This window comes from Onychostoma macrolepis, chromosome 02, assembly GCF_012432095.1.
Source record: "Onychostoma macrolepis isolate SWU-2019 chromosome 02, ASM1243209v1, whole genome shotgun sequence".
NCBI lineage: Eukaryota > Metazoa > Chordata > Actinopteri > Cypriniformes > Cyprinidae > Onychostoma > Onychostoma macrolepis.
The window spans coordinates 15,436,195-15,462,310 of NC_081156.1; the positions used below are offsets into that span (position 1 = coordinate 15,436,195).

Below are 26,116 nucleotides of genomic sequence, written 5' to 3' on the forward strand. Positions count from 1 at the left end.
TAGGATTAATTAGTTAGGATTAATAATAGGATTACAGTTAAATTGTAATTTTTACAACATTACTGTTTTTTTTTTTTATTGTGATCAATTAAATGCAGCCTTGGTAAGGACATGGAAAAACATGAATAAATATTTTACAGACCTCAAACTTTTGAACAGTTATTCAGAATCAAAAATTCAGAATTATATCAGTAGTAAGTAATGCAGATGCAAACGGAGCCTGCTTTGAAGCACAAAAGATTGGGATTGTATGTATGTCAAAGCTGCATGCTTGTCATACAATTGTTTTATTTTTATTATTATTATTTATTAATTTTTTTTTGGTGTGTGTGTGTGTGTGTGTGTGTGTGTTTTCATGCTTTAAAGCTAATAACAATAAATTGCCCAAAACTGCCTGTGTTACAGTAGGGAATGCAGATTTAGTTTAAATGGTCTCATGATCATACATACTGAAAAATCCTTTTAAATTTCAGTATGTGCAGTTTGTAATTAATGGACGTAATCAGGATTCAGCCCTTCTAACTCGTAAGCCTGGCAGATTTGGCTTCTCAATGCTTCAACTTGTTCATTATATGAAGAGCCAGGAAAAAAGGAGTCAGCACTGAAGACATAGTTGACCCAAAAATAAAAATTCTGTCATAATTTACTCACCCTCAAGTTCTTCCAAACCTGTATGAATTTCTGTCTTCTGTTGAACGTAAAAGATGATGCTTTGAGGAATACATCTCACGTTCCCCATTGACTTTCCATGACATGAAGTCATGGAAGTAAATGGGGTCCATCAACTGTTTGTCTTTGTGTTCAGCAGAAAAAATTAATTTTTGGGTGAACTATTACTTTAACAGTGTTCCCACTTTATATTAAGTGGCCTTAACTACTACTTACATTTAAATGAATCATTTGGTACAATGCACACTTATTGTGTACACATGTATTTACATTGTATTTATTATTTATTTTTTTATTATTATTTCTTGCACATAATTACATCTGTAATTAATTTTTGTAATTACTTTTATAAATTATTACACTGTTGAGCCATCCCTTACACTTTATCCCACCCTTAAACCTACCCATACCACCAAACCTGTCCCTAACCTTACCTGTATCCCACATCAATTTCAGCAAAAGTGTGTTTGCAATACAATATAAACACAATAAGTACACTGTACTCATTTCTTGATGTAAGTACATAGTAGTTAAGGCCACTTAATATAAAGTGGCACCCAGCTGATTGCTCTTTTCTTTTCTTTTTTGTTGCTTATTTTCTGAACTGTTTTTGGACAGTGAGCAAGTAGGAAAGGGTGTTTCAGGGGAGGATTTCTGTTTTTGTTTTTTGTTTTTTTCTTTCCTCCTTTCTTTGTTTTGGATGAGGTGATAAGGATCAGTACTGGGTAACATTAGTCACCTATTGCACCATCTGTTAGCTCCACGTAGTCACCTTGGTAAATCACATTGTTACTCATTCTGGACATTTACCTGTCATTTAAACAGGTTAACCTGGAATATGAGTCAAGGGGAGGAATCATATATGAATAATATTAGCATTTGTCCGTTATATCAAGCAGTGTGATTCTTAGCGCTCACGCCTTAGGCCCGCTGCTATTCTGCCTTCGGCCACTAGATGGCAATATTTTGCCATCACTGAAAACGACCTCCATGACAAGGAGCTGCAGTTCTCAAAAACAACAAGGCGGTCAGAATAGAGATGGTCTATTAATCTGTCTTTAGCTTCTAGTGACACTCCTATACAAAGCCCATTAAGGCTGGACATTGTCCAAATAGGGTTTTAGGTCAAAAGGAAGTTGATTTCTGTTTACAGAACCTAACTTTGACCTTGCTTTACCTCAAACTACCACTAATAAAACACTCTCAGCTGTACATAATTGTTTTATGATTTGTACTTTCAAAATCCAAGTTGAAATAATTAACCTGCTATTTTAGGTCTGTTAATTTTGAGTGGTGGATGATATTGTCAGGGGAGATATTCACTCTTTTCATTATTCTCCTACAGTTTGCTTTAAGTTGAGTATGTAGTGTGCAGCAGTAATATTATGTAGTTTCAGGAACATTGACAGAAATAGGACAAAATTCAAATGTACTAGATTATTGTTATTTTTGTGCAGAAAAACAGTGACTTAAATGACACTAAGGACGCATTTAGTGGGAGATCAATATGTAAAAACCTTAGGTGAATTGGTCTGTGGCAGCTGTATGGCAGGGCAGGAATGAGCTCTTGACATTGGGAGGTTTATTTGTGCTGCGTTCATGGTTGGAAAATGGATTGTTATTATTGCGCTCTGTATCAACAACACTGTGACCCAGTTATGAGATATGAGTGAGGAAGAGAATTAGTGTTCATTATACATAAACTTAAGCTTGACCTTTTTCTGCCAGAGGAATTATGAGGTTCTAAATGTTTTAGATAATATTCCATACAAATATTTTGCCCTGAATTCCTCGCAATGAAACACACGTGACACTTGTTGATGAATTACTGCACAAAAATGCAGGTTTGCCTTTATTTATTTTCAAACACAATAAAAACTAAATAAGAATTATTCACATTGTTGCCTGGATCAATTCTGTCAAAACAAATGAACAGAAAAACATCCCTGGAACTCTAACATAATTACTCAAAAAACACCTACAGTTATTTTTTTTCCTTCATAAATAGGCGCAAACAAGTACCATAAAAAGATCTCATATAGACACAGTGTAGAGGAATAGTAAATGATCAGCCATATGCCAGGGTTATACAGCAACTCTCCAATCTGCCACTGTTTCTTCTAATTAACACCATATAAGCATCTGACAGTTTCATACACATAGTTTGGATGACATTAATCAATATGCCAGAAGTGATACAAAAGAAGTATTTTGCGTAATACAAAATAAACTTTTCTTTAGTACTTTCCTTAATTAATCATTTCATGCTACCTCGCTGGTTGATGCCATCAACCTTTACGTTATTAAACTTGGGAAAAGAGTACTTCTTTAGTCTCTTTTGTCGGTCTAATCAACAGCGACGTCCGCTGCCAAGAAATCACCCCTCTTGGCTAATTATCCCTTTTCGAGTTTTTAAACGAACTGGTGTGGTCCAATTCCAAATCACATTGTTACTAGAAAAAAAAGTTGAATTCTTATACTCTAGGAGTAACACAGATTCTATTTACAGCTTGAAACGAGGGCTGCTTGAAACAACCTGTTCGGCCGTTCATAACCTTCCTATGAGCGACTGTTTTATACTTAACAGAACTCTCTTTCTAAGGCAGTTGACTAGAAAAGATCATTACAGAGAGGAAGAATGATACGACGAGAAAGAGGAACGGGGCGAGACGCAGGAGTCATATCGTCTGCATTCTTTTTTTTTTTTGTGGCTTTTTGTTTCTTTTCTGTTTTCGGATTGCGATTTTCCTCTTTGTACAAAAAAGAAGTTCTGTTTTGGCTTTCGTTCCGCCGTTTGTCAGCGAGAGCTTGGAGTCTCCGACACGCAGCGGTAAGTGCTTAGAAACCGATGGATTGACACAACCTTCCTGCGAGGTAAATTGACCTACGCAAGGTCTTAAAAACCATGAGCAATCTCCAGTAAAACACACGTCTACAGGGGGTTTCCTCTTATTAGGACGCGGAACAATAGGAGGGCGTTAAAAGTCAATATCATTAGAGAGGTGATTGCATTGAAACAAATTTTAGCATACAATTTACATGTTCATGCTTGCGATGATTTAAACTCTATTTTAAAGATCCAAAATGTCTGAATGTCAGAAGCTAGAAGGAGATACAAATTCCAAAGCCACCACGGTAGGGTGCACTAAAGTGTGAGCCATGAGAAAGAAAACATTCAAACGTTGGTTTGCTGATGCGTGGATTGTGTCTAGTCTAAAGTAAGGCCTGAACAATCAGGCCCTGAATAGCTGTACTGGGATGAGGAACTGCCTTGGTCCTGTGAGCGTGAAGGAGTGTGGGGTTGGGCATGTCGATCAGGTCAGGTACAGGGCTTTGTCCCTCTGCAGGGCTCTGTGGAGGAAGATACGAACAAGTCAACATGGCTGCCGCAGAAATTCGCTTACTTTCCTGATTGATCTCGCTAGTGTCCGCTCACCCATTGCCGCAGTAGTCGGGGGTCCAGTCCAGGCCCTGGGTCGGTCCGTTCCTGCAGCCTGTGCGGTAGTCCATTGAAGGGGACAGGCCAGGTCCGGCGGAGGATGTGACATTTACCATGCTCTGATACTCTGCCTGAAGGGGGAAACCCTGAGAGGAGAGCAGAACACAACAGCAGATTACATATTAGATCTTATATGCTGCAGGTCCCGCAAAGTCGAGGTCCATAGTGTATGAGAGCAAATGGGCTCTGTTATATAATAATAATCATTTATATGCCAGTATTGCAGCACAATGTTAAAGGAATAGTTCTGGCCAAAATGAAAATTCATGCATTATTTATTTATCATTTAAGTAATGGTTATGCAGCTCTTCTCATAGTGACCAGGGAAGCCATACAATGACTTTGTGTGGGGAACTGAAGTTATGTAAGTAGCTGAAAATGTAAGTAATATAAGGTCGTGCAATTAAATTAAACAAGTAATGTTGTCATTGGCTACACATATGCTTGGGATCAGGAAGATTTTTGAAAGTTTTTCAAAGAAGTCTCTTATGCACACCTAGGCTGCATTTATTTGATCAAAAATACAGTAATATTGTGAAAAATATTATTACAATTTAAAATAATTCTAGTTGAATGTATTTTGAAATTTCATTTACTCCTGTGATGGTAAAGCTGAATTTTCAGCATCATTACTCCAGTCTTCATAGTCACATGATCCTTCAGAAAACAATCTAATACACTGATTTTGCACACAAGAAACATTTCTTATTATTACTAATGTTGAAAACAGTGCTGTTTAATATTTTTGTGAAATCCATGATTTCATGATACATTTTTAGTTCAGGATTTATTTTCAGCATTTATTTTAAATAAAACCTGTCATAATCAATTTAATGCATATTTGCTGAAAAAAACAACACCCCCAAACTTAGAGTAAACTTATAAGGAGAGGACGATTATCAGTGAATAATCTGGTCACACAAATTGCATGGACTAATTTTATTTATTTATTTGTCATTTTTGGAGCTTGACATATTAAAGCTATAATGGCAAGACTTCTGTCATGAATTCTCGGAGATGTTTACTTTTGAGTTCCACACAGCAAATGGGTCTGGAATAGCATAATTTTCATTTCTGGGTGAACTGTCCAACTAAATAAATATTTTAACAGTGAGTTGTATTAAAGCCTGGCATCAGAATGCTGAACTAGCTTTCCTGTTTTGCTTTTTTGCGAGAGAAACCAGAGCAAAGCAGCTCGTCCAATCTAATTCCAGCAAACATCCTACAGGATCTGAAGTGGACATGATGACAGTGTAATGCAAGCAGCCTCAAATGAGCATTAATGAGGAACTGCATTCGGTGGTCGGGGAGACCGGTGGGGGTAGACGAAAAATAAACGAAGCAGATATTCTAATTTGAAGACTTCTTCTCTGTTCTTAGCCTAAGAAAGACTGCATGTGAAAAGGAAGTTAATCTCAGTGGTACACAAGAGAATCTGCCTGAAAGAGCAAGACAGCAGGTGGCTGCGTTTTTTTCCCCCTCCAGAGATTCTACCTATTCATGAATTGTTCCTCAAATTCTTCTCCTTCATTCGATCACAAAGGCTCCATCTGCCCCTTTGTGTCCCTCCCCCCCCAACACCGCCCCACCTCCCCCCAGCTCGCCTCGGCTCACCGAAAAAGTTGAACCGCGCGTTTTTGTTTGCTCTCCACAAATATGCAAAAATGAACGAGGATTATTACTCCCCTTTGGATTTAAAAACTCTCCCATAAAGGCAGGATCTGCGGAACAGGCTTAAGAACTCCCCAAACGGAGGAGAGAAAAGCCAAGTTTAAGCATTCGTACTCTCCTCCAAAAGATTGACACAGCCATACAAGGAGCCCTGTGGTAATCTAAAATTGGACTTCAGACAAATTCACACTATAATCTGCATGAAAATTAGACACTTTTTTTGCCTCACGACGATGATCATCCACGGCAACAGTTAATTTTCCTGCTGAGGAGTGATAAAAAAGAAGCAGATGAAATTCAATCAAGTAGTTGCTCTTTTAAATACAACGTTTCCCAGAATTCCCAGCGGGCACAGGAAGAGAAACTTACAACAATAGGCCTTTCATATTCAGATGTGAATGGCGAACTTTTTTTGCTGCAACAGTTTGAATTGGAAATATGTTTTTCGCTTTCGTCCTTGATGGAATCTATACGTCGCCAACACAATTCAAACACAAACAGCTCGTCACTCAACGCCGGCCCGGCGCATCCCTCGGTGAAAGATCAAACCGCTGTCACTGGATAGCGTGTCACCTGTTCTCCTGGCCACCTGATTCATCTCTCTTTATGAAGCTAATCCCTGTTTACCCCAAGACAATGTGATTCTCCGCCCTCTTCTTCTCTCCAGCACCAGTCAGTCCTGCCTCCCAGCTGATGCTCATCTCTTAAAGAGCTTCCAGACACAAGGGTGCTATTCATTAGGACCTCATTACAACCTCATCTCAATCCCACTGAAGTTCCAGCGCAACTCAAGGCTATTAAGACATGAAACGGATCAACACGGAACTCACCGCGAGTGCTTAAGGAGACTTGGGCTTCAAACCTCTCCTTAACACCTCTGCTTGAGATCTCTATTAGAGGAACGAGGGTTTAATTAGCACCGATGCTAATAGTGAGGCTGCGGTCGAAACACCCTCTTCCTCCTCACACATAAACACAGTGGAAGTTATTTCAAAAGAGGTCTTTAATTAGATTTTTGGGGGGCTTGTGTGTGAACGGGTAGAGCCTTTATTTGCTTTCTCTGCTTTGCTGTTGTCTATGTCCTCCAAAACCAGCCTTCTCCTCCTATACACTTTAGCGGAGAACTAATTTCATTTCCTTCGGCCCGGTCTGAAAAACTGTTTTCATCAGATAGCTGAGGCGTTTTGTCTTCCACACTGATGTATTCATCAATCTCAATGTGAGTTTTTTTTGTGCAACCTTAAGTCACATCCAAATCCTAATGCATCTGTTTATTACAGAGAGAAAATTGAAAATCTGTCTGTGTGATACGCTGGGATTTTTTTGCACAGTGTGGACATAAAACAAGCTGGCAGATATTAATGGTTCCTCTCTTGACCTCATTCGCCGGCGCGAGAGATAGGCTGAAGGGGCCGGAAATGATGAAAAATGAAACGGTGCTGCATCTGCTGCATAAACAGCACTTCCTCCACTCTCACATTCATACACACACATATACGCTTCACTATCTGCTCCACGATAATGTATAATGGAAATTGGAGAAGAATCAGACAAGGCGGGTTCTCCAAGAGGTTTATGGAAAATAGATTGGAGGGGGAGCAGATCCTTTAATTGGCCCGGCTTGGTGTCTGTCTTGCTTCTTTTTGGTCTTGCTTTAATAACAGTGAAAAAAAAAGCCTACTAATGTCTTTCTTGATTAAAGTCAACATGAAATAGAGTTCACAACCTATTTTACTTCTAGAATGTGATATATTTCACATTACAAGAAGAAGAAAAATATAGGGCTTGATGCTATCCATTGGGAATTGATTGGATGGTGAAAAGTGCTCTCTATACAAGTGGTCAATCGTTCACATGAAGTGCAAGAGAGTATTAATTTAGGTCAATTTAGATTAATTAAATTAAAAGAATTCAATTTCATGCCGATTTTAAGTTTGTTTGAAAGTATGAATTACAGTATTTATGTATGTGGATGGTGGGGACAAAATATTTGATATATGTACAGTCATAAAAAGTTACATAAATATGTATTAGTACATAAATATATTTTTGGTGCTATGGAATGAATATAAACTGTTGCCTAACTTCTGAAAATTATGCTTATGCTCACCCAGGCGGCACTTATTTGATCAAAAATACAATTTAAATAAATTGTTTCCTATTTTACAATTTTACAATGTAATTTATTTAGCTGAATTTTCAGCTGCGATTACTTCAGTCTTCAGTGTCACGTGATGATTCAGAAATCATTCTAATATGCTGATTTGCTGCTCAACAAACATTTCTTATTATTAATGTCAGTTGTCCTGCATAATATTTTTGTGGAAGCAGCGCTACTTTTTTCTTTGATGACTAGAAAGTTCAAAAGAGTAACATTTATTTAAAATAGAAATCTTTTGTAACATTATAAATGTCTTTACTGTCACTTTTGAACAATTTATTGCATCTTTGTGGAATAAAATTATGAATTTCTTTCAATTTTTTCTTTCTTTTGATTGGTATCGCATATAGGAACTTATTTTAAATATACATGTTGACACAAAAAACAAAAGTATCTAAAAAGCAAAAAGTGCATTATTCATTGTGAAAATGATCAATAGATGTCTCACCTGGGCCATGGATGGGGAGTGCAGGGGCATCGGGTGGCTGCTGAGCTGCTGTTGTTGCTGGTGGAGACTGAGGTGCTGGTGTAAGGGGGGGCTGATCTGCAGCGGAGGGGGGGAAGAACCCGCCATGCTGCCCATGTTCACTGCTCCTGGCATGGGCGCGCTGGGCCGGGATGCACCGCCTCGGGCTAGGCCTGGCTGCATCGGGGGCAGGTGGGCACTGAGTCCTGGCTGATGGTGGTACGGAGAAGCCATGTAGAGACCTGGGTGAGACTGGCCTGCCCCAGAGAAAACTGATGGCTTGGGTCCAAGCATCTGAGAGGCCTGTGATGCCTTCACATCACCTGGGTCATTGTAGCTCTAGAGAGAAAAAAAAAAAGAAAAAGTGATTTATTTGTTGGTTGCATAAATGTTAGGCTTCTTGGGTTAATCATTATCTGCTTTTAAATGCCTGATGAATGTTGCATGACCTAAATGTTTCTTTTAAAATATATGTGTATATACTACTTACTAAATATATAGTATATACTAAATACGGAATATGTAATATATATATATATATATATATATATATATGTATAAATTTGATCAATTTTATGTGTTTAAATTATTTAAATATATGTTTATTTAAAAATGTATTAAAAATCGAATGCGTCAAATGATTAATCACGATTAATCGCGTCCTGTACTGTATATATTTTCTTATGTATATATAAATACAAACACAAACACATGCATGCATATATTTAAGAAAAATATGTTATGTTTATATAATAAATATATTTATATATAATATAAATTATATGAATATAAATATATACTCTATGTGTGTGTATTTATATATACATAATAAATATACACAGTACACACACATATGTGACCCTGGACCACAAAACCAGTCATAAGTAGCACTGTAGCAATAGCCAACAATACATTGAATGGGTCAAAATTATCGATTTTTCTTTTATGCCAAAAATCATTAGGATATTAAGTAAAGATCATGTTCCATGAAGATATTTTGTAAATTTCCTACCATAAATATATCATCATAATTTTTTATTAGTAATATGCATTGCTAAGAACTTAATTTGGACAACTTTAAAGGCGATTTTTTTCAAATCAATATTTAGATTTTTTTGCACCCTCAGATTCCAGATATTCGAATAGTTGTATCTCGGCCAAATATTGTCCTATCCTAATAAATCCATAAATTAATGGAAAGCTTATTTATTCAAAAAATTGACCCTTATGACTGGTTTTGTGGTCCATGGTCACATATATTATGTAAACAAAACTTTTAACTTTTAAAAGCTAAAAGTGAACTTTTAATCGCTTGACAGTACTAATATATATATATATATATATATGTATATTATAAATTATTTAAATATATGTATATTTAAAATTCTAAAATAAAAATGTTAAATACATTTTTATTAATGTTTAGATTTAGATTATATATAACATAAATATATATTTTAATATTGGATTTCTCTGTATATTCCACTCAATCCTGCTCACAATATTTAACAACGATAGCATGAGATTTTTTCCACACTCTCTTCGTAATATTTCCATATAGGCGTGTGATGGGAGTCTATTTATTACTCAATCTGTTTGAAAAATATCTCTAAACTGCCAAACAGGAACATCTCAAAATGTCCCTTCTCAAACGTCACAGTTTTAAAGCATGTATGCATATCAATAGCCCAGAGTCATTTACCTGAGACACGAGGCTTGCTCTGTACGCAGCCAGCTGTTTGAGGTACTCCTTCTTTGCGGTTTCTGTTTTTTTCTTGTACAGCTGCAATGTTAAAACAAACAAACAAAGAAAAAAAATATATTAAGAGGCCAAAGCTGTTCTTCATGTTCCTGTGCACAATTATTCTTAGAAATGGGATCTAATGGCAGTCCATTTATGAGCCATAATGCGTAATTGTTGTTGGAGCACTGAAATGGTGCTTGAGTGCAGCCCACTTTATCCATCGCTTGTTCTTCTGCCTTTATGGACTGTCCATATTTCCCCTTTCAGTTGGGGCATATGTGTAATTATTTGCCCATCAATACATCTGTGCTGTTATTACCTCAACCAATAGACCTCTACTAAAAAGACAAGAGCACAGGAGAGATAGAGAAAGAGAAAAAAACAGCAGAGAGACATGATGTTCTTTTATCAGGCAAACATCCTCTCCTGAGTAAAAGTACTTTTAAGTGTTTTCATCAGCTTCACCGGCTGAGTGTTTTACATAGTGAAAAGAGCACAAAATAAACGACTACAAAAAATAAAACAGCTTTTTATGACTGTAGATGCTGTCTGGTGGCTTTGGTGAGAGAAATGGGTACTTTCAGTTGTGTTTATCCTGAAATCAGAAGCAGCTTTCGTAGTCGTATCATTCTTCAAAACCTAAATTCATACCCTAAAAAACAGTCTAGGTGTTAACATAAGTGCTAATCCTTTTCTTCGTCACGGCTTTCAGTCTTAAAAGGAACCTTAATGAGAGTATTAAACATTTACAAGGGTATTTACTGTACTACACAAGCTGTAATATAACACTTTGATATACACATTTGTTGTAATGCGCAGCAAATAAATAGTAATTGTTATTTGACTGCATGATCTAATGTGTACCTCAAAAGTACTCAAACTGAAAATCCTTGTGTCATTCACGTTTTTTTTTTTTTTTTTTGCCCATACAGTTCCAATGTTGTTTTAGACTCCAATTACTTTCATTATATACACAAAACAGCTGAAATGTTCTTAAAAATATCTTACTTTGTATTTTTTTAAATGTTTGGTTACACTTTATTTTAAGGTGTCCTTGTTACAGTGTAATAATACATTTAAGTACTGAGTAATGTTAATTAACTACATGTACTTACTATATGGTTAGGTTTAGGATTAGGGTTACTTGTATAATTAATTATGCATAATTTATTGTTATTATAACAGTAAGTAGGCTACATGTTTTAAGTACTATGAGAGGAACCAATCATTTAAAATAGTCTTAAGTACTTTGAAAATCAACTTTGGGGAGTAACTAGTTACATGTAACAGAATTACGTAATTTAATTACAAAATAGATGCAACTGTAATCAGTTACAGTTACTGAGAAAAAAAAAGTGTAATAAAATTACAGTTACTTATGAAAAGGTTAAAGATTACAAAGGGGGTTACATCTGCATAATTTCCACACACAAACAGATCTGATTGATTTCTTTCCAAAATTGCATTGACTGCTTTAAAATGTAAAAGTTTAGGACACAGAATAAGACACATGCTTATTTGATAACTATTTTATTTCCTATTTGGGTTTGTATTTATGCTTTATTTTTTAAGATTAACAGTTTTTTTTTTTTTTTCAAAAGCATTGTTAGATGCCAGTATTTCCTGTCATAACTATGTAAATATTTGATTTCAAAAACATTTGCATAGCTATTAAACTATATCTTATGATTAAATCTGTATTTAACCACAGAACAATCTCAAAGTAAAAATTGGCGGTAAAGTCTGATTTTATGGGGGCTGTGCTTTAAAATGTAAGTATTATAATCTTAATTCTAGTGAAAAAGGATTTTGAAAGTCTGACAGTCATCAGTGTTGAGTACTTCTGCTGCTTTAAATGTTTGAAAATGATTAACATTTGAAAACATTTGTTAAAAATGTAGAAAAGTAATCAAATGTAATCAGTTATATTACTTTAATAAAGTAACTGAAATAGTTACATTACTTATTACATTTTAAATAGGGTACCTGTTAAATTTTTCCAACACTTTTAAACCTGTTCAGAATGTAATAAAAATTTTAAAATGCTGTTGCTTACTACATTACAGACTGTATTCATGTCAAATGTGTACCGAAACTTGAGAAAGCGATTAGCAGACCCCACAAAACCTTTGTTTGTTATGTTCCAATAAAAAAATTTCTCACATATTGCACTGTTTTCACACCTGACTTTAAGACTTCCCCTACCATGCACAACCACGCTGATGTTAGACCACAGCACCACTGCGGAGACAATGTTATTCTCTGATTGCACAAGGGGAAATCAACAAATGTTCTGACCAACATGTGCGTCATCACATCTGCTGTCATAACAAATGGTTATGTGGATATACTATTGTATATACTGTAGATAATACCTTAGATAATAAACAAAACATGTGCTGTGTGTATAGAAACACACAGTAATCTAATTCCTCCTGCATTACCTCAGTCTTTATGAGTCAGCCACAAGATCGCAGCAAGATAAAGGAACTTTTCAAATTTGCAAGAGCAAGGTTTACTAAAGAGAAAAAAATCACCTGTTTCTGTTCCTCGCCCAGGCCGTCCCACATGGAGGCCACTATTTTAGAAACCTCCCCAAATGTGGCATTAGGGTTTTGGCCTTTGATAGCTGCCTGCGTGTCTCTGAAGAACAGAGCGTAGGCTGACACTGGCTTCTGAGGCTCATTGGGGTCTTTCTTCTTCTTCTTCTTGGGGGTTTTGGGCTTCTTGGCCATGTCTGTGGCTGCTCTTTTCTCTGCCCCATTGATCTGAAAAGAGAGGGGCTCATTATTGTAAACAATAGATATCCAATTAGATTAAGCCATAATAGCAGCTTTATGAATGAATCATCCTACTAAAGATAGTTAGCGAGCCTCGTCTCCAAAGCCTGGAGCTACTTTTTAAATTTTAATGACTATCGTGCATTATTCGTACTGTATGTACCGGGTTCCCACGCATTTTTACCAATAATTTTCCATGACGTTTGCAGTTGTTTGTGATCACTGGATAACTATTTCTATAAAGACTGCAGCTGCAAAGAACCATTTCTAGACAATGAAATATTCATTTTAATATACTGCATCTATAGGGTGTTGTGAATTTGACATAATTGCCTGTTTACGGCTACAGATCTGTTCACTTTGAATAGTGATAGTTCACTACTATCAGATATTTCTAACCAATTAAGGAAATTTGAATTGCATGTAGAAATACCATAAAATGCACATTTTACAAGTAATTGTAGTATAGCACAAAATAAATATTTTATTATAGATATATTTAAACTATTATATGTGTCATTCAATTAGTTTAAATATCTAAATATTTATAAGCCTTAAAATAAAACAAAACTTAAGTTTCCTTAAAATAACATCAAATTTGTTTCTAAGTTCAGTGTGAAAAAATATTTTTTATGGTGTATGTGTGTTGAGTTACATTTTAACACTGTAACTGTTCTATGACCTAAAAAGACAATTAATTTAATTACTTGTATGACAATTAGTCACTAGCCTAAAGCTTTATAATCATAACAGTCCTAACTATAAAACTTTCCATGACATTTTAATTTAAGTAACTGAAATATCAGACTGTGACACTTTATATAAACACGAGTAGCTCATAATCGTGTATGTTTACAGCTCTTGACTTTTTAATGCTGAACTGTGTCTTCTGTGTTAGGAAACAAGACGCAAAAATATCTTAGCAGAGCATATAAACGGCCACACTTTCCACAGGATCAGTACTGATGTGAGTTTTGGAGAAAATGTACTGTATTTTGGCTGTGAAGAAGAGACTTGAGGCAGATCAGTGTCTTAGCAAATCTATGTTTAAGGAAACATGGCAGTACAACTTGCTGAAAGGTCAGCAGTGACTCATTCCTTTTAATACACTCTATTTTGCCACAGTGCATAAAATAGTCTATGTGACTGTGTGTGTGTGTGTGTGAGGAAGATAAGCTTTTATATTCATGAGATCACAGAATGGGTAAAACACACTCTCTCTCTCACCTTGGCAGCATCATCTGCATCGTCCTCATGCACGGAGCTGGAGGGGGAGGGTGTGGCTGACTTGCTCTCTGGTGGAGATGGGGATCCATGGGTGCCATTGTTGTTATTCAGACCCAGCTGAGTATTGAGTTGTGATTGGTTGATAGTGGTCAGCTGACCTTGAGGAACCATGCCAGGTTGGACCCTGGGTCTGAGCGTGTCCACCTGAGGATGGCCACCGTAACGCGAGTCTGAGTTGACCATTTGCTGCATCTGGAAGATTAAAGTAAAACTTCATTTAAAACAAAAATAAATGGAAATAAATGGAACCTGAAGGCATCTGTTGGTTGCAAGTTAAAGGAATGAAAGTTTGAAGCATAATGTTGTAGCAAAATCAACTTGACTATTGTTTTCTTAAAAAAAAGAAAAGAAAAAAAAACGTAATAAGGCACTAATAATGGAAGGGAATGGGGCCACTTTTTTAAAATCAGAGATGTAAAGCATATGATTTGATATAATATTATAAAGTATATAATATATAGAGAGAGATCAAAAGCACTGTAAATTCATGGCGATGAAGTTGTAAAATTATAACTTTTCATTGAAAGGTTAGTGAATTTTGATTTCTTCACATTAAGATCATGCTGTTTATTCCATGTGCCTGTACCATTGAAACATTGAATATTTTTCAATATATGCGAATTGGCCCCATTCACTTCCATATTCTTTTTGTGGTAATCAACATTATGCCACAAGCTTAACTTGTACTGAATCTGAAATATTCAGTCTCACTTTATTTTAAGGTCCAATTCTCGTTATTAACAAACCATTAACTACGACTTGTGCCTCAATAAACTCCTAATTTGGTGCTGTTATTAATAGTTAGTAAAGTAGTTGTTAAGTTTAGGTATTGGGTAGGATTAGGGACGTAGAATATGGTCATGCAGAATATGTGCTTTATAAGTACTAATAAACAGCCAATATGTTAATAATATGCATGCTAATAACCACTAATAGTGAGAATTGGGCCCTATACTAAAGTGCTATCAAAATATTCATTTCAAAAGTAAAAGTTACTAGTCTTATTAAAACTAACCTTGGCTAAGCAGAACTGTTACAATGGAAATCCCTTAAAGGTCTACCTATATATTCGAGCATAATCCCATTGTTAACTAGCACTAATATCTCCATCCATACCTCATGACAGGTTTGGGGTTTTTTTCACTATCCTGCTGCTGTGAACACTAGTCAGTAGCAGGGTGTAGAAACATTGCTTTTGTACACTGTATCTGGGGGATAAATCACTTCCGACAAGGACAAGCCCTGTAGCTGTAGTCCGTCACCTGATACTGTCTGAAGCAACAGGTGACCTGAAATGTACCCCACGCCCACCATTGTATGCAACACAATGCCCCCGACAGGTGGAGCTTTGGGGTTACAGGCCACAGGCATTTCTCTGAAGGACAGGTGACTCTGTGTCTCCCTCCCCACATAAACACTTCAGACACACTGGACCCTCATTACTCAAAACATACTGAAATTGCTTTCTAACATCTCTTATTTCGAAGAGAGCCTGTGAGAGCACTGAATAATGCTAATGCAAATATTTCACATATTTCATACTGTCAGAAGCTGACAGTCACACAAGGAAAAGTAGTGTATAATATTTAAAAATGCATTACATGTTGTGCCATGCCCACAGTATGTAATGCATTTTTGAGTGGTGTTGTGATACTAGGGAGTTCTGGATGATTGCCAGGGCTTTTATCATTTTTTTTCATTTAAATAAATTGATAAATATATTTTAAATTTACAGTTTAGTTTTATAAACAAGAATAAGCCACAAATAAGACTTTGATGTGTTTAACTTGATTAATTCATTCATGAAAGTGTTTTTTATGTCGTGTCATGGAGCATCGGAAAGACTATTAATTTACCAGAATTCGGCACGTATCTGAAAGCAGTTGATTGGACGGATTAATGACATGACAACATTACACAGCAATACAGAGGAAATTCTTCAATCTGTGCGGTTTTAGCGGTTAACTGACTAATCATAAACTGACACGGGCGAAAATGTCAAGTTCTCATGAAATGGCTGGAAAAAAGATTGCAGTGGAAAACTGTTCAACTTTTTTAGGGGGTTTAACCATTACAATGTTAATGGATAGGAGAAAGTTTCATTTTGCAGCGAAATGCATTCACCTTCATATGCACCTCATTAATACGCTCAGTGTTTTCAGTATTATACCCTTCCCACTCGATTTCTTGTGAAACATCTGTATTTTCTTGGGGGGACTTTTTCTTCTATTTAACCAGACAATACCCACCTTGTGTGGGTAATTAGACAATGTGGTCAGTTTTGGGTAGAAAACACATTTCAACTTAAAACCACGCATGCTGATAAAGGTCACATTCTATTTCTTGGTAAAACAAAACCTAGAGGCAGGACAAGCTCTCTGGCAGTAACTAAGAGTGAAATTAAAGATGGACTGTTTAATCATACCGCAATAACTAGCGAAATTTCCCAAGTTTACGGCGAGCGGATCAACATGGCCACTGAAAAAAACTCAAATTGTGTTTGTCAGAGCGAGGTTGTGATGGTATTTATCATCTGAGCTCACCATTAATCTCCACTACACAGAGGACAAAGGCTTGCCAGGGATGAATAGAGGTCACGTGACGAGGTCACAGACAAAAGCCCTAAAGGTTGCCTGTTCTGCACTTTTTAAGTTTTAAATAACAAATGGCTGCCTGGGCTGGCTGTTTTTTCATCAGATCCACTGACCCGTGCTGCAAAGGAGGTCATATTCATTTGATATCAATTTCCTTTAAATCACAGGGCAAATTGTAATCACACGTACAGTAGGAGACTATTTGCATGCTTATCTTCCTATAGTGCGCAACAGAGACATATGAAAGGGACGAGAGAACCCCAGCTTTCCACAGAGTCCAATGACATTTTAAAGGGAGGAAAATAATGTCTACTTTACTCCGGCTGTCACTTCAGGGGCACTTTCATGTCCTTCTGTTTCCATTAAAAAGGTATAAATAGCTTAAGTGCTGGACTAGATCAGAGCCAATTGTTTGCTCAGGGTAATAAAACCACAGCCCAATGATAAGGACTTTTTCAGGCAGAGTAATGAGGGTGTATTTCATGTCCCTGCGTTACTGTAGATCTTTATAAGCTAAAAGACACGCTGGCTTTTTGTTTACCCTTTTGATCATTTGAAATATATTCCGGCATAATCTTAGCTATTAATTTCTTTTGCTCTCGACTTAATCCGCTTCAAAATCACTGTTATTTTATTAATTTTTTGGTAATAATAGCTTGTCAGAGTCTACGCGAAGGAAAACACACAATATTTATGACATGCAGGAGTACATATGAGAAGTGAGGTAATTTGGAGTATAAAAGCTTAAAGCCGTATTACACCATCTGTCATTTGGACATGCCAGAGTTTAATTGCTCTAGCTCGAATTTTACATGAGCGCACGCAAATACCTGTCTCTTATTAAACTTCACTGTAAATGATCTATGCGAAAGCAGCCTAATAGAAGTGGCTTGTCACGCTGCACTTCCAAGGTCTCAAATGTGCCCGTTTTGCAGCGCGCAGCAAAGTGCTGCAAACTGTAGGCTTTGCTGCAAATTTACAATAAATGGAGATTTATGTCCATTACTGTTCCTTTTTTTATTTAGGCCACCGCTGGATGAGGATTTAGTGGCTTTTGCGCTGATGATGGACGATCTCGCTGCTTTTTGCCGCTCACGCCCTCTCTCTCTCCTCCGCTGTCAGCTCTGTTTAGATTTGCACATTTTACACACATCAACTTGTGCTTATTTAAGCGGACATGTGGCTTTCTGGAAAGCAAACCTTACCTGAGCGTTTCCAATAAATTTGTTGCGTTTTATGCGAATCACCTAGCTCATCAGAACGGCCCGATGAGATCTCATCTCCCACGTTATACGTTTAAAAAGCAGCCTTCCCCGTTTCTCAGAACTAGGGGGATCCATTTAGCCATTTACTTTCATTCTTTTTAATGGAACGAGCAGGGACGGTGAAACCTTATGAGATAATTTTCCTTTTAATCTAATACTTTTTAAGGTGAAGCACATTTCACTCAACTATCTCTGCTGGCTAAACAATGCACGCTCTGAGACCTATAAAATGAATGCAAAATGTAAGAGGCACATAAATGCACTCTCTGTTCCACCAGAGAAGGCAGCTCCAACAGGCTAATGCCGAGAGAAAATTAATTCCATCAGCTAGCTCTTTCATTCTCCACTGCAGCTACAAGCTCTCTGTCCCGTTGCCTGGCAACCATAATTCATAGCCGCTCTAAATGGATGTTCTCCAAGCACTGAGAACATTAAGGTGAAAAGAACAAATGCCTTTGTGAATCTCAATATCTTTCAGTGTGCATGTCACTCTGTGTGTGTGTGTGTTTTTTAGCCACCCATGTGTATGTTATTCTTTAAAAATCCTTTTGATGGAAGTTTAAGAGGGGCACTAGAAGGTGCATTTTCCTGAAAGAGCAACAACAAAAAAAAAAATATTGTTCGTACCATTACGACTGTCGCCGTTTCGCCTTTGTGCGCTCATTTCCGATAAAAATACAAATCATCTGTGCTTATATAATCGAACAAAGGTCGAGAAAAAAAAAGGTTATTATTAACGGGGTTTATCACACACACAAAAATAACGCTCAATATTTAGGTTTGTCCCCAAACATGGAGCATGTGGAAAACAATAGGTGCGAGATGAAGAGGAGAAGTTTCAGTTTGACTCGAGCATCAGATTAGCAGCACATCTAGCATTCATCTTCAACCACAGTTAGTCACTGCTCACCAGCACTTCATATGTGTCATAATCACATTATGAGGTTTCGTGCACTTGACCAAAAATTTAAGGTTTAGGTTTCATTTCTCCAGAAGTAGCAGCGATTTGTAGATATTTGTGATCAATATCGACATTTTATAAGGATAAGAGAAGGATAAAGTAACAAATTAAATTACTAAGTAAAAAAATAAGTTAGCAAGCCAAATAAAATAATTTTGATGTGTAATATATCGATTTATATAAAATATTAAATTGAATATTTATATATACATACATACACATACACACATCTATATATACCTACTATATATGTATGTAATATGTACTAATACAATGTGTGTGTATATGTACTTTATATAATGTTATTTTTTTACATTATTTTTTACATGTATAATAATTAGCTAAATATTATATGTAAAAAAAATTTCTTAACCATATCTTTTTTTAAAGATTCAGTTGTAACTTTTTTTTTTTTTCAGTTTTACTTAACCTTATTCTTCTGATTTATTAGTTTTTTTTCTAAGTTTCAAAAGTTTTTAAAATGTATCTACAATTTCTGAATGTACTGTACAACTATCTAGTACAGCTACATGGCAAGCAGAATGCATTAGGAGGAGTGCCTTGATGCTAAATTATATTTAATTAACTTAATCCAATGGGGAATTTGGCATTGTTTCACTGTGCGTTAAATCACATTAGCTCTCATTTGCTGGGTGCTATCTCAATCATTCTATATGCCGCTCCAACCTCTTATAATCTCTGTTGAGGTGTTTCATTTGTGTCAATTAAATCATTGTTTGGGCACTGAAACGACTTTGGTGTTGCGTAATTCTGTCATGCGAAATGCATTAGTGACATCTCAAAGGAGAGCATGTGCATCTTACAATGAAGTTTCCTCCACATAGAAAGAAACTGTGTTTTTGGTAATTTTCCATACTAGATTACATGAAAGCACATTTCTGCTTAATTAAAAGTTAAAAATATAAATAAGGTAACTGTCATTTTTTTTCTCTCACACTGACTCTTTCACGAATTGATAATTCTTTATAAATTACAAATCTCAAAATGTGACTTTATATCTCTCAACTGCATCTATATTGTCTACATACCGTATCATTTCTGTTTTATATCTCACAGTGTCACTTCATAACTCATAATGCGACTATATGCCACAATACAATTTTGAACTTGCGCAATTGCAACTTCATTTCTCATAATTGTGACTTTATATCTCACACTTATTTTAAACTTTATCCCATAATTAGTTGGAAACGGGCTTCCATCAGCCCCAGCGCCAATACTCACCACTGAGAGGGAGTTGGTGAGCAGACCACCATCTTGACCCAACATGTTGGGGACCGACATGCCCGGCAGGTCCATTCCTTGCAGGTGAAAGGGGTGCAGTCCGTTCTGGGAGACAGGGGGGCACAGGTGATGGTATGTTCCGGACTCAGACTCAGGCAAGTGTGCCAGCATGTGTTCGGGGAGGGTGGGGGGAGTGATGGGCGGGATGTTGAAGTCTTCGTCCCCAAGACTGGGCACTGGGTAGGACTGCTGGGAAGAACAGAGACAGGAGGTTACGTGGCCCATCGGAACACAGATTACATAAGTGTGGCTGCATGACAAAACCATCATTTTTCAAAAGATGATTCATTTATGACTGACTAGTCATTAGTGATGATGAATACGGTGCATTTTTCTCATCTATTATCAGAGGTAAATACAATAGAATCTAATACAAATGGTATCACATCGGGGGAAAAAAGCACATTTCAACTCTAAAATGAAAAAGCGAGTGAATAGATGGTGAAATGCAATGAGCATTCTTGTCAGAGTGTCTCCAAAGGCAGCATGAAAAGGCTTTCCAAACAGTTAGTCTGAAATACTGCACAATGGGGGGTGAACCGTAGGCTAGTACAAGGACAGACTGTCCATTTGATACTTATAAATAAGAGAATGAAATGGGTTACGGCACGAACAGAAAAATCTTGTTGAAAACTAACATTCTTTGATGTTCTATATTCTGCCACCGAAGCGATCCAGCAACGGCGATGATTCACGTTGTATCAATAACAGAAAAAAGACTAATCACAACTATATTCGCAGCAAATGAAATGCTGAATAAAGTACATCAAAGTGCGCTGCACATTACAGTGATTCATTCCTACAATTTGAGTCTTTGAGGAAGTAAAATTATATGCAAATGGTCAATCAATCTCATTAGAGTATAACAAAAGGCTGCTTTTATGAGGCTGAACAGTCACTTGCGCTTGGCTGTGAAGTTTGCTTTGGCTGCTTTAAAACAGGCTGTCCTGCGCTCTGCCTCCTCCAGCCCCTGTCAGTTTAGACTGTGATGAAAAAGATGTAAAGCAGATAAGGAGATGAAAGGCTGTACAAATCCAAGCAAAATCATAAATTATTCTGTAAACACTCCCTTGGAGTAAAATACTGTAGAAAAATATATACAGTTATCAGAAGGCAGAGAGTTTATTATCTGTGCACGTCGTGCCGAACGCTTCACGAAACGCTAAGCGCAAATGCGCCACAGCCTCTGATTCGACTCGAAATGACTCGAACGATCCCTCTTTTTTTTACCTTCAAAGGGGCTCCTCTTTTCTGCTGCTTTATTATCTCTAATACATAGCTTTTATTTGCAGCAAACTAAATGAACCTGTCAGACAGCCAACTACAGGCAATTAGGTATGAAATTGGTTCCAAATTCAAACTCAACTCAAATAACGGTCCAACTGTTACTTTTAAGGATTGCAATAATCGTTTTAATGAGCTTCCTACTTCTGCCTCTAAAAGCCAATGTATCATGCTCATTTGCATATTTGATTGTGTTGTGCCTCACAGATGTCTGCGTTTGTTTGCAGGAAATATGCTGGCATAATTCATACAGTAAGGCCCTTAGAGGAATGATTTTACTGCCAAATTAAAAAAAATAAATCACATAAAACAAGACGACTGTTTGCAGTGGCTTACATTGCTGTTGATACATGCGAGTAATGTACTTCTTGTCAAAGAAAAGGAAATTATTATATTCAGGTGAAAATTAGACAAATAAATAAGAGCAGGAACCGATAGCCATTTTGAGGTGCAATTATGTTTGCGTGTTGTAACGGTTATATACGTGATGTGTCTTTCTTTTTTTACACTTTCCTTTTTTTGTGACACTGAGATACGTAAACAGGCAGCCAAGAAAGAGAACACAGGAAATAAATAACCCTGTGCTGTGGTGTGTGGCTCTGAAAAAAAGAAAGAAAGTGAAATGCACAAAAATTAAGAGCATTGCAAACATTTCCTACATCTGTGTGTTTTCGTTTGTGAAAAAGAAGACTTTAGATGAGGCCGTGGATACAAACATATCAAAACATGGTGTCATCTGATCCAATCTACTTATTTAACTAGAAACTGCAAAAACGTTCCAGCTAATCTGAATAAATACATTTTCTGAAGGGATATGTGCTATGAGTCAGATCGTTTTTCCAATTCCAGCCTCTAAAATTACACATATTAAAAAACTGGAGTCATGTCGTTGGTAATCGAAATATTTTTGCATCATCTTATGAAACTGAATAAAACCTCCAGGGTCAGAAAGTTCTGATCTGAATCACATAATATGAAAATGAAGTAAATGAACTTTTTATATACTGAGTCAGGGCTGTGGGAAATTACCCACACAATATCTGTACATTCAGTTCAGTGTTTACTATTCATAATCCAGTTACATTCAGATCTCTATGTGTAATTTTAACATAATTTAGGTGTGCGGTTTTCCTCTAAAAGCCCAGCTTTTCATTTGACAATAAACGAAACATCGAAGAAAAACTACAATTTCTGTGTAAATCAGGACTTTGGATGACACATAGTTTCCCAACAACCCTCATTCGCATTGCATGCAAAGGAGGGGAAGGGAAAAAAACTACAAGTTTTGAGATCCACAACTCGCAAGTCCTTGCCCATTTCATGTGACATCATTTTGACTGGACAACAAATCTCTCAGGGAGGTGATTGCCTGTCAAATAGCACAAGGGTAATGGGACTGGTGGGAGATGAATGGCAAATGAGCAGGAGAGTCATTTAAATCTACTATCAATTACTGATGATGGTCATGATGGCTGTATGGAATCATTGTCTATGGGCGACTTCACAGTCAGCAGTCAATCAAAGCTTCACAGCGGAGGGGGAGAGAGAGGAATAAACTGGGGGAATAGTCATGTATCTGATGTGGTTTACACTGACAATAAGGAAAAAATGAGCGAGAGAGAGAGAGATAGAGAGTGTGGAAAGATATAAGGAGAGCTCTTGTGTTTTGAACATAGTGTAGTGAGCGAGTGGCAGAAATGCTTCACCAGCAGAAATTACGCATTAAATTACTGCAGCCTCACAATGGAGATGTAGATTGTTTATAAGCCTTCCATCTTGACAGCCGTAAATCAGCTCGTCATTATGAAAGAAGTGCACACATGCTGAGATATGAGGTGGATGAGAAAACCTGCATTTCGAGATAAGAGATACGCCCCATCATTACGCCACAAAATGCATTAAAACAAATTTAGGAGATGCTTTCTGATAGAAATACAATTTAGACACATGAGTGAAACTCAGGCTAGTTGTCACATGGGGAAACTGTATTTCAGTAGCTCTAAAGATTTAAATCAAATGTGTTTTGATCTCTAGCTGTGGTTTTGTATGAACCCTCTTCAATATTTAATAATCATCTTTTAATAACTGTAGTAATAAAATAATGATGAATAAAATAAAATATAGATCTTCTACATATAGATTATATTACAATTACAACTGCTGAGTCGTAGCATTGTTTTATGTTTCATAATTGTTTCACTGTTCAAGTTTTGCTGAAAGCCAATAATTGACGGTGAAATGGCATTTTCGTTGTGACAATTTACCCCATAGAGTGTGACAATATTCAGTATTGGGGCAAAAATGTCAATGAGTGTTAAATGAGCCGTGTCTTTTTTTTCTTAGGCATTAGCAGTGTAACTCTTCAAAAGGTTTTTTTTTTCTAGACAACACTTTAAGGTATTTGCCTTTGCAGAAATTGACTTTCAGAAATAAACCTACTCTATTTAAATGATCACTCCAGGATTGGCTGTGGATCATTACCCAGAGCTCCATGCGGCACAAGGAGCGCTCCAACATGTTGTCATGCCCTTCCACCAATTAAATTGCCAAAGAACAGCAAAAGGAAGCGTAAACAACGGTAACCTGCGCCCGCAGATGAAGCAGCTTTTTCATAATGTAATTTTGAATAATGAAGATGTCAGGATAAATGCTACAGTAGTTAAACTTAATAAGGTGCCCTATTTTTTTTTTTCCAGCCGGCTTTTCATTTGCAATCTAGGCTGGGATTGTGTAAGAAAGGCAACGAAAGCAATTCAGCCTGTAATGAATACCTCTGGGACCCAGAGGCGGTGATCATTTGAATGCAACATTCTTTGGCCGGGCCCCCAAAACAACCTCGGACCCACTGAGCTGCCGATTACTGTTGAGAGCTTCTGGATAAATGCAGAATGGCTTGTCTGTCTTGTGCTAGTATCAAGGTCAAGCATTCTGAAGGAGGTTTTTACTTTGTCTAATGGAGGGGACACAAGGGCGTGTGAAGCCTCGTCTGACCCGAGCCGACGCACCACACCCGGCGCATCTTATAAACCGAAAGGGATCAAAGCATACTGGCGCGGTCCACGAGCGACCACTCCCTGTCCGGCACGCTGCATCTATGCCTTTGAGCAGCTTAAGGCTAATGCATGCATGAATATGCAATTCATGAATATCTGAATAATGCATATTATGAGAAAAACAATGCTAGAAATAGTATTTAAGATCTGTTGAAATATTCGATAAACATGGTGTATATGAACATGGGTTTGGCTCAAGAGAAAAAATGTTTTTTCTGTATCTGAAATACAGTAAAAAACACATGTAAGAACGGGCCTCTTCAGTCCCAGGAGAGAGCACAAGGTTAGTTTATGCATGTTTAAAATGCACAGCTTTCTCCTGGTCCCACAAGAGCTCTGCAACATCTGGGGGGAGGGGGGAGGGGGATAGATACGAGCACCTCTATATAAACCCACACAGAAATCTGACAACCCCCCTCATCAGAGACTATATACATGTCAAACCATCACGGTAGGCAAATATGTTTCTGTGCAAGAAATAAACAAATAACACAATGTATCTGTGCTGCTCTTATAGTTATATAGTAATAATATCAGATGCTCTTCCTGTATGCTGCTTTGCATCTTCTATGACACAAATCAGACAGTTTCAACCGAGCGAATGTGATGTTAAACATCAGTCTTATCAGGTTTGAACAAAAACCAGCAGTTGTTCGGCGAACATTGCTCACTCTGTGAGTCAAAGCGGGCACTTTCACAAGTAGTGTCTTTGAGCGTAGTCCAGAAATATGAGAAGTGTGTATATTTTTAGTGTTCGGTGAGTGTATGCCTGTAGTCGGCTTTATCTAGCATCGCTGGCACACACTACTTCATCTTGCTGCTGCATTAAAATAAATAAACGTTGATACAGAGCGCTTGTGGGCTGACATGCGCTCAGCACTCCGCCATTTTGGGTTAATAAATGTGGCTTTTATTTAATGGCCAAGAAACACATGGTTTGGGTTGGAAGAAGGGGGAATGAGAGGAGATGGTAAGATAGGAGAGAACCTGTGTGCAGACAGACAGTGCTGGCTGATGAATGCTGTGTGTATTTTAACATCTCATTGATTCAGTCTTTTTTTTTGGAGGCTGTTATTATTGTTATGTCTTTTAGAGAGGAACAGATCTCCACATCCAGAGATGCTCAGATGGATAACAGTATCTCATTTTGTCACTTCAAGCAGATACGAGGCTTTCAAAAATGTTGTCAGTCAGTGGGAATGTTTTGAAGGCGAAAAGTCATGCAGATTTCAACCAAGAGATTAACGGCAGTTTTTAAATGTCATTTTAACACATGCCTGTTTCCCTCTCATCCCCAGCTCAGTTAAATTTCCCTTACATTAAAATAATGTCTGTAAATTCTGTCCTCCAAACTGAGAGTAAAGATGTAAACACAAT

General features: G+C 37.0%; 1 protein-coding gene across 4 annotated transcripts in view; it reads right to left on the reverse strand.

Annotated features, from left to right (window-relative positions):
* Window positions 1-2,489: 2,489 nt before the first annotated feature.
* The window catches only part of tox (thymocyte selection-associated high mobility group box), a 56,035-nt gene continuing 32,408 nt past the window's right edge, over window positions 2,490-26,116 (reverse strand). For 2 of the 4 annotated variants that reach the window (XM_058758340.1, XM_058758331.1), the window contains 7 exons: window positions 20,343-20,588; window positions 14,218-14,469; window positions 12,748-12,978; window positions 10,169-10,249; window positions 8,449-8,805; window positions 4,106-4,254; window positions 2,490-4,020 (listed from right to left, as the gene is read on the reverse strand). In XM_058758340.1, coding sequence (XP_058614323.1) covers window positions 3,984-4,020; window positions 4,106-4,254; window positions 8,449-8,805; window positions 10,169-10,249; window positions 12,748-12,978; window positions 14,218-14,469; window positions 20,343-20,588 — 1,353 coding nt within the window. In that variant the 3' untranslated portion in view covers window positions 2,490-3,983. Of the gene's footprint in view, window positions 4,021-4,105; window positions 4,255-8,448; window positions 8,806-10,168; window positions 10,250-12,747; window positions 12,979-14,217; window positions 14,470-20,342; window positions 20,592-26,116 lie in introns of all 4 variants that reach the window. The other 2 variants (XM_058758320.1, XM_058758348.1) reach the window with 1 other exon arrangement.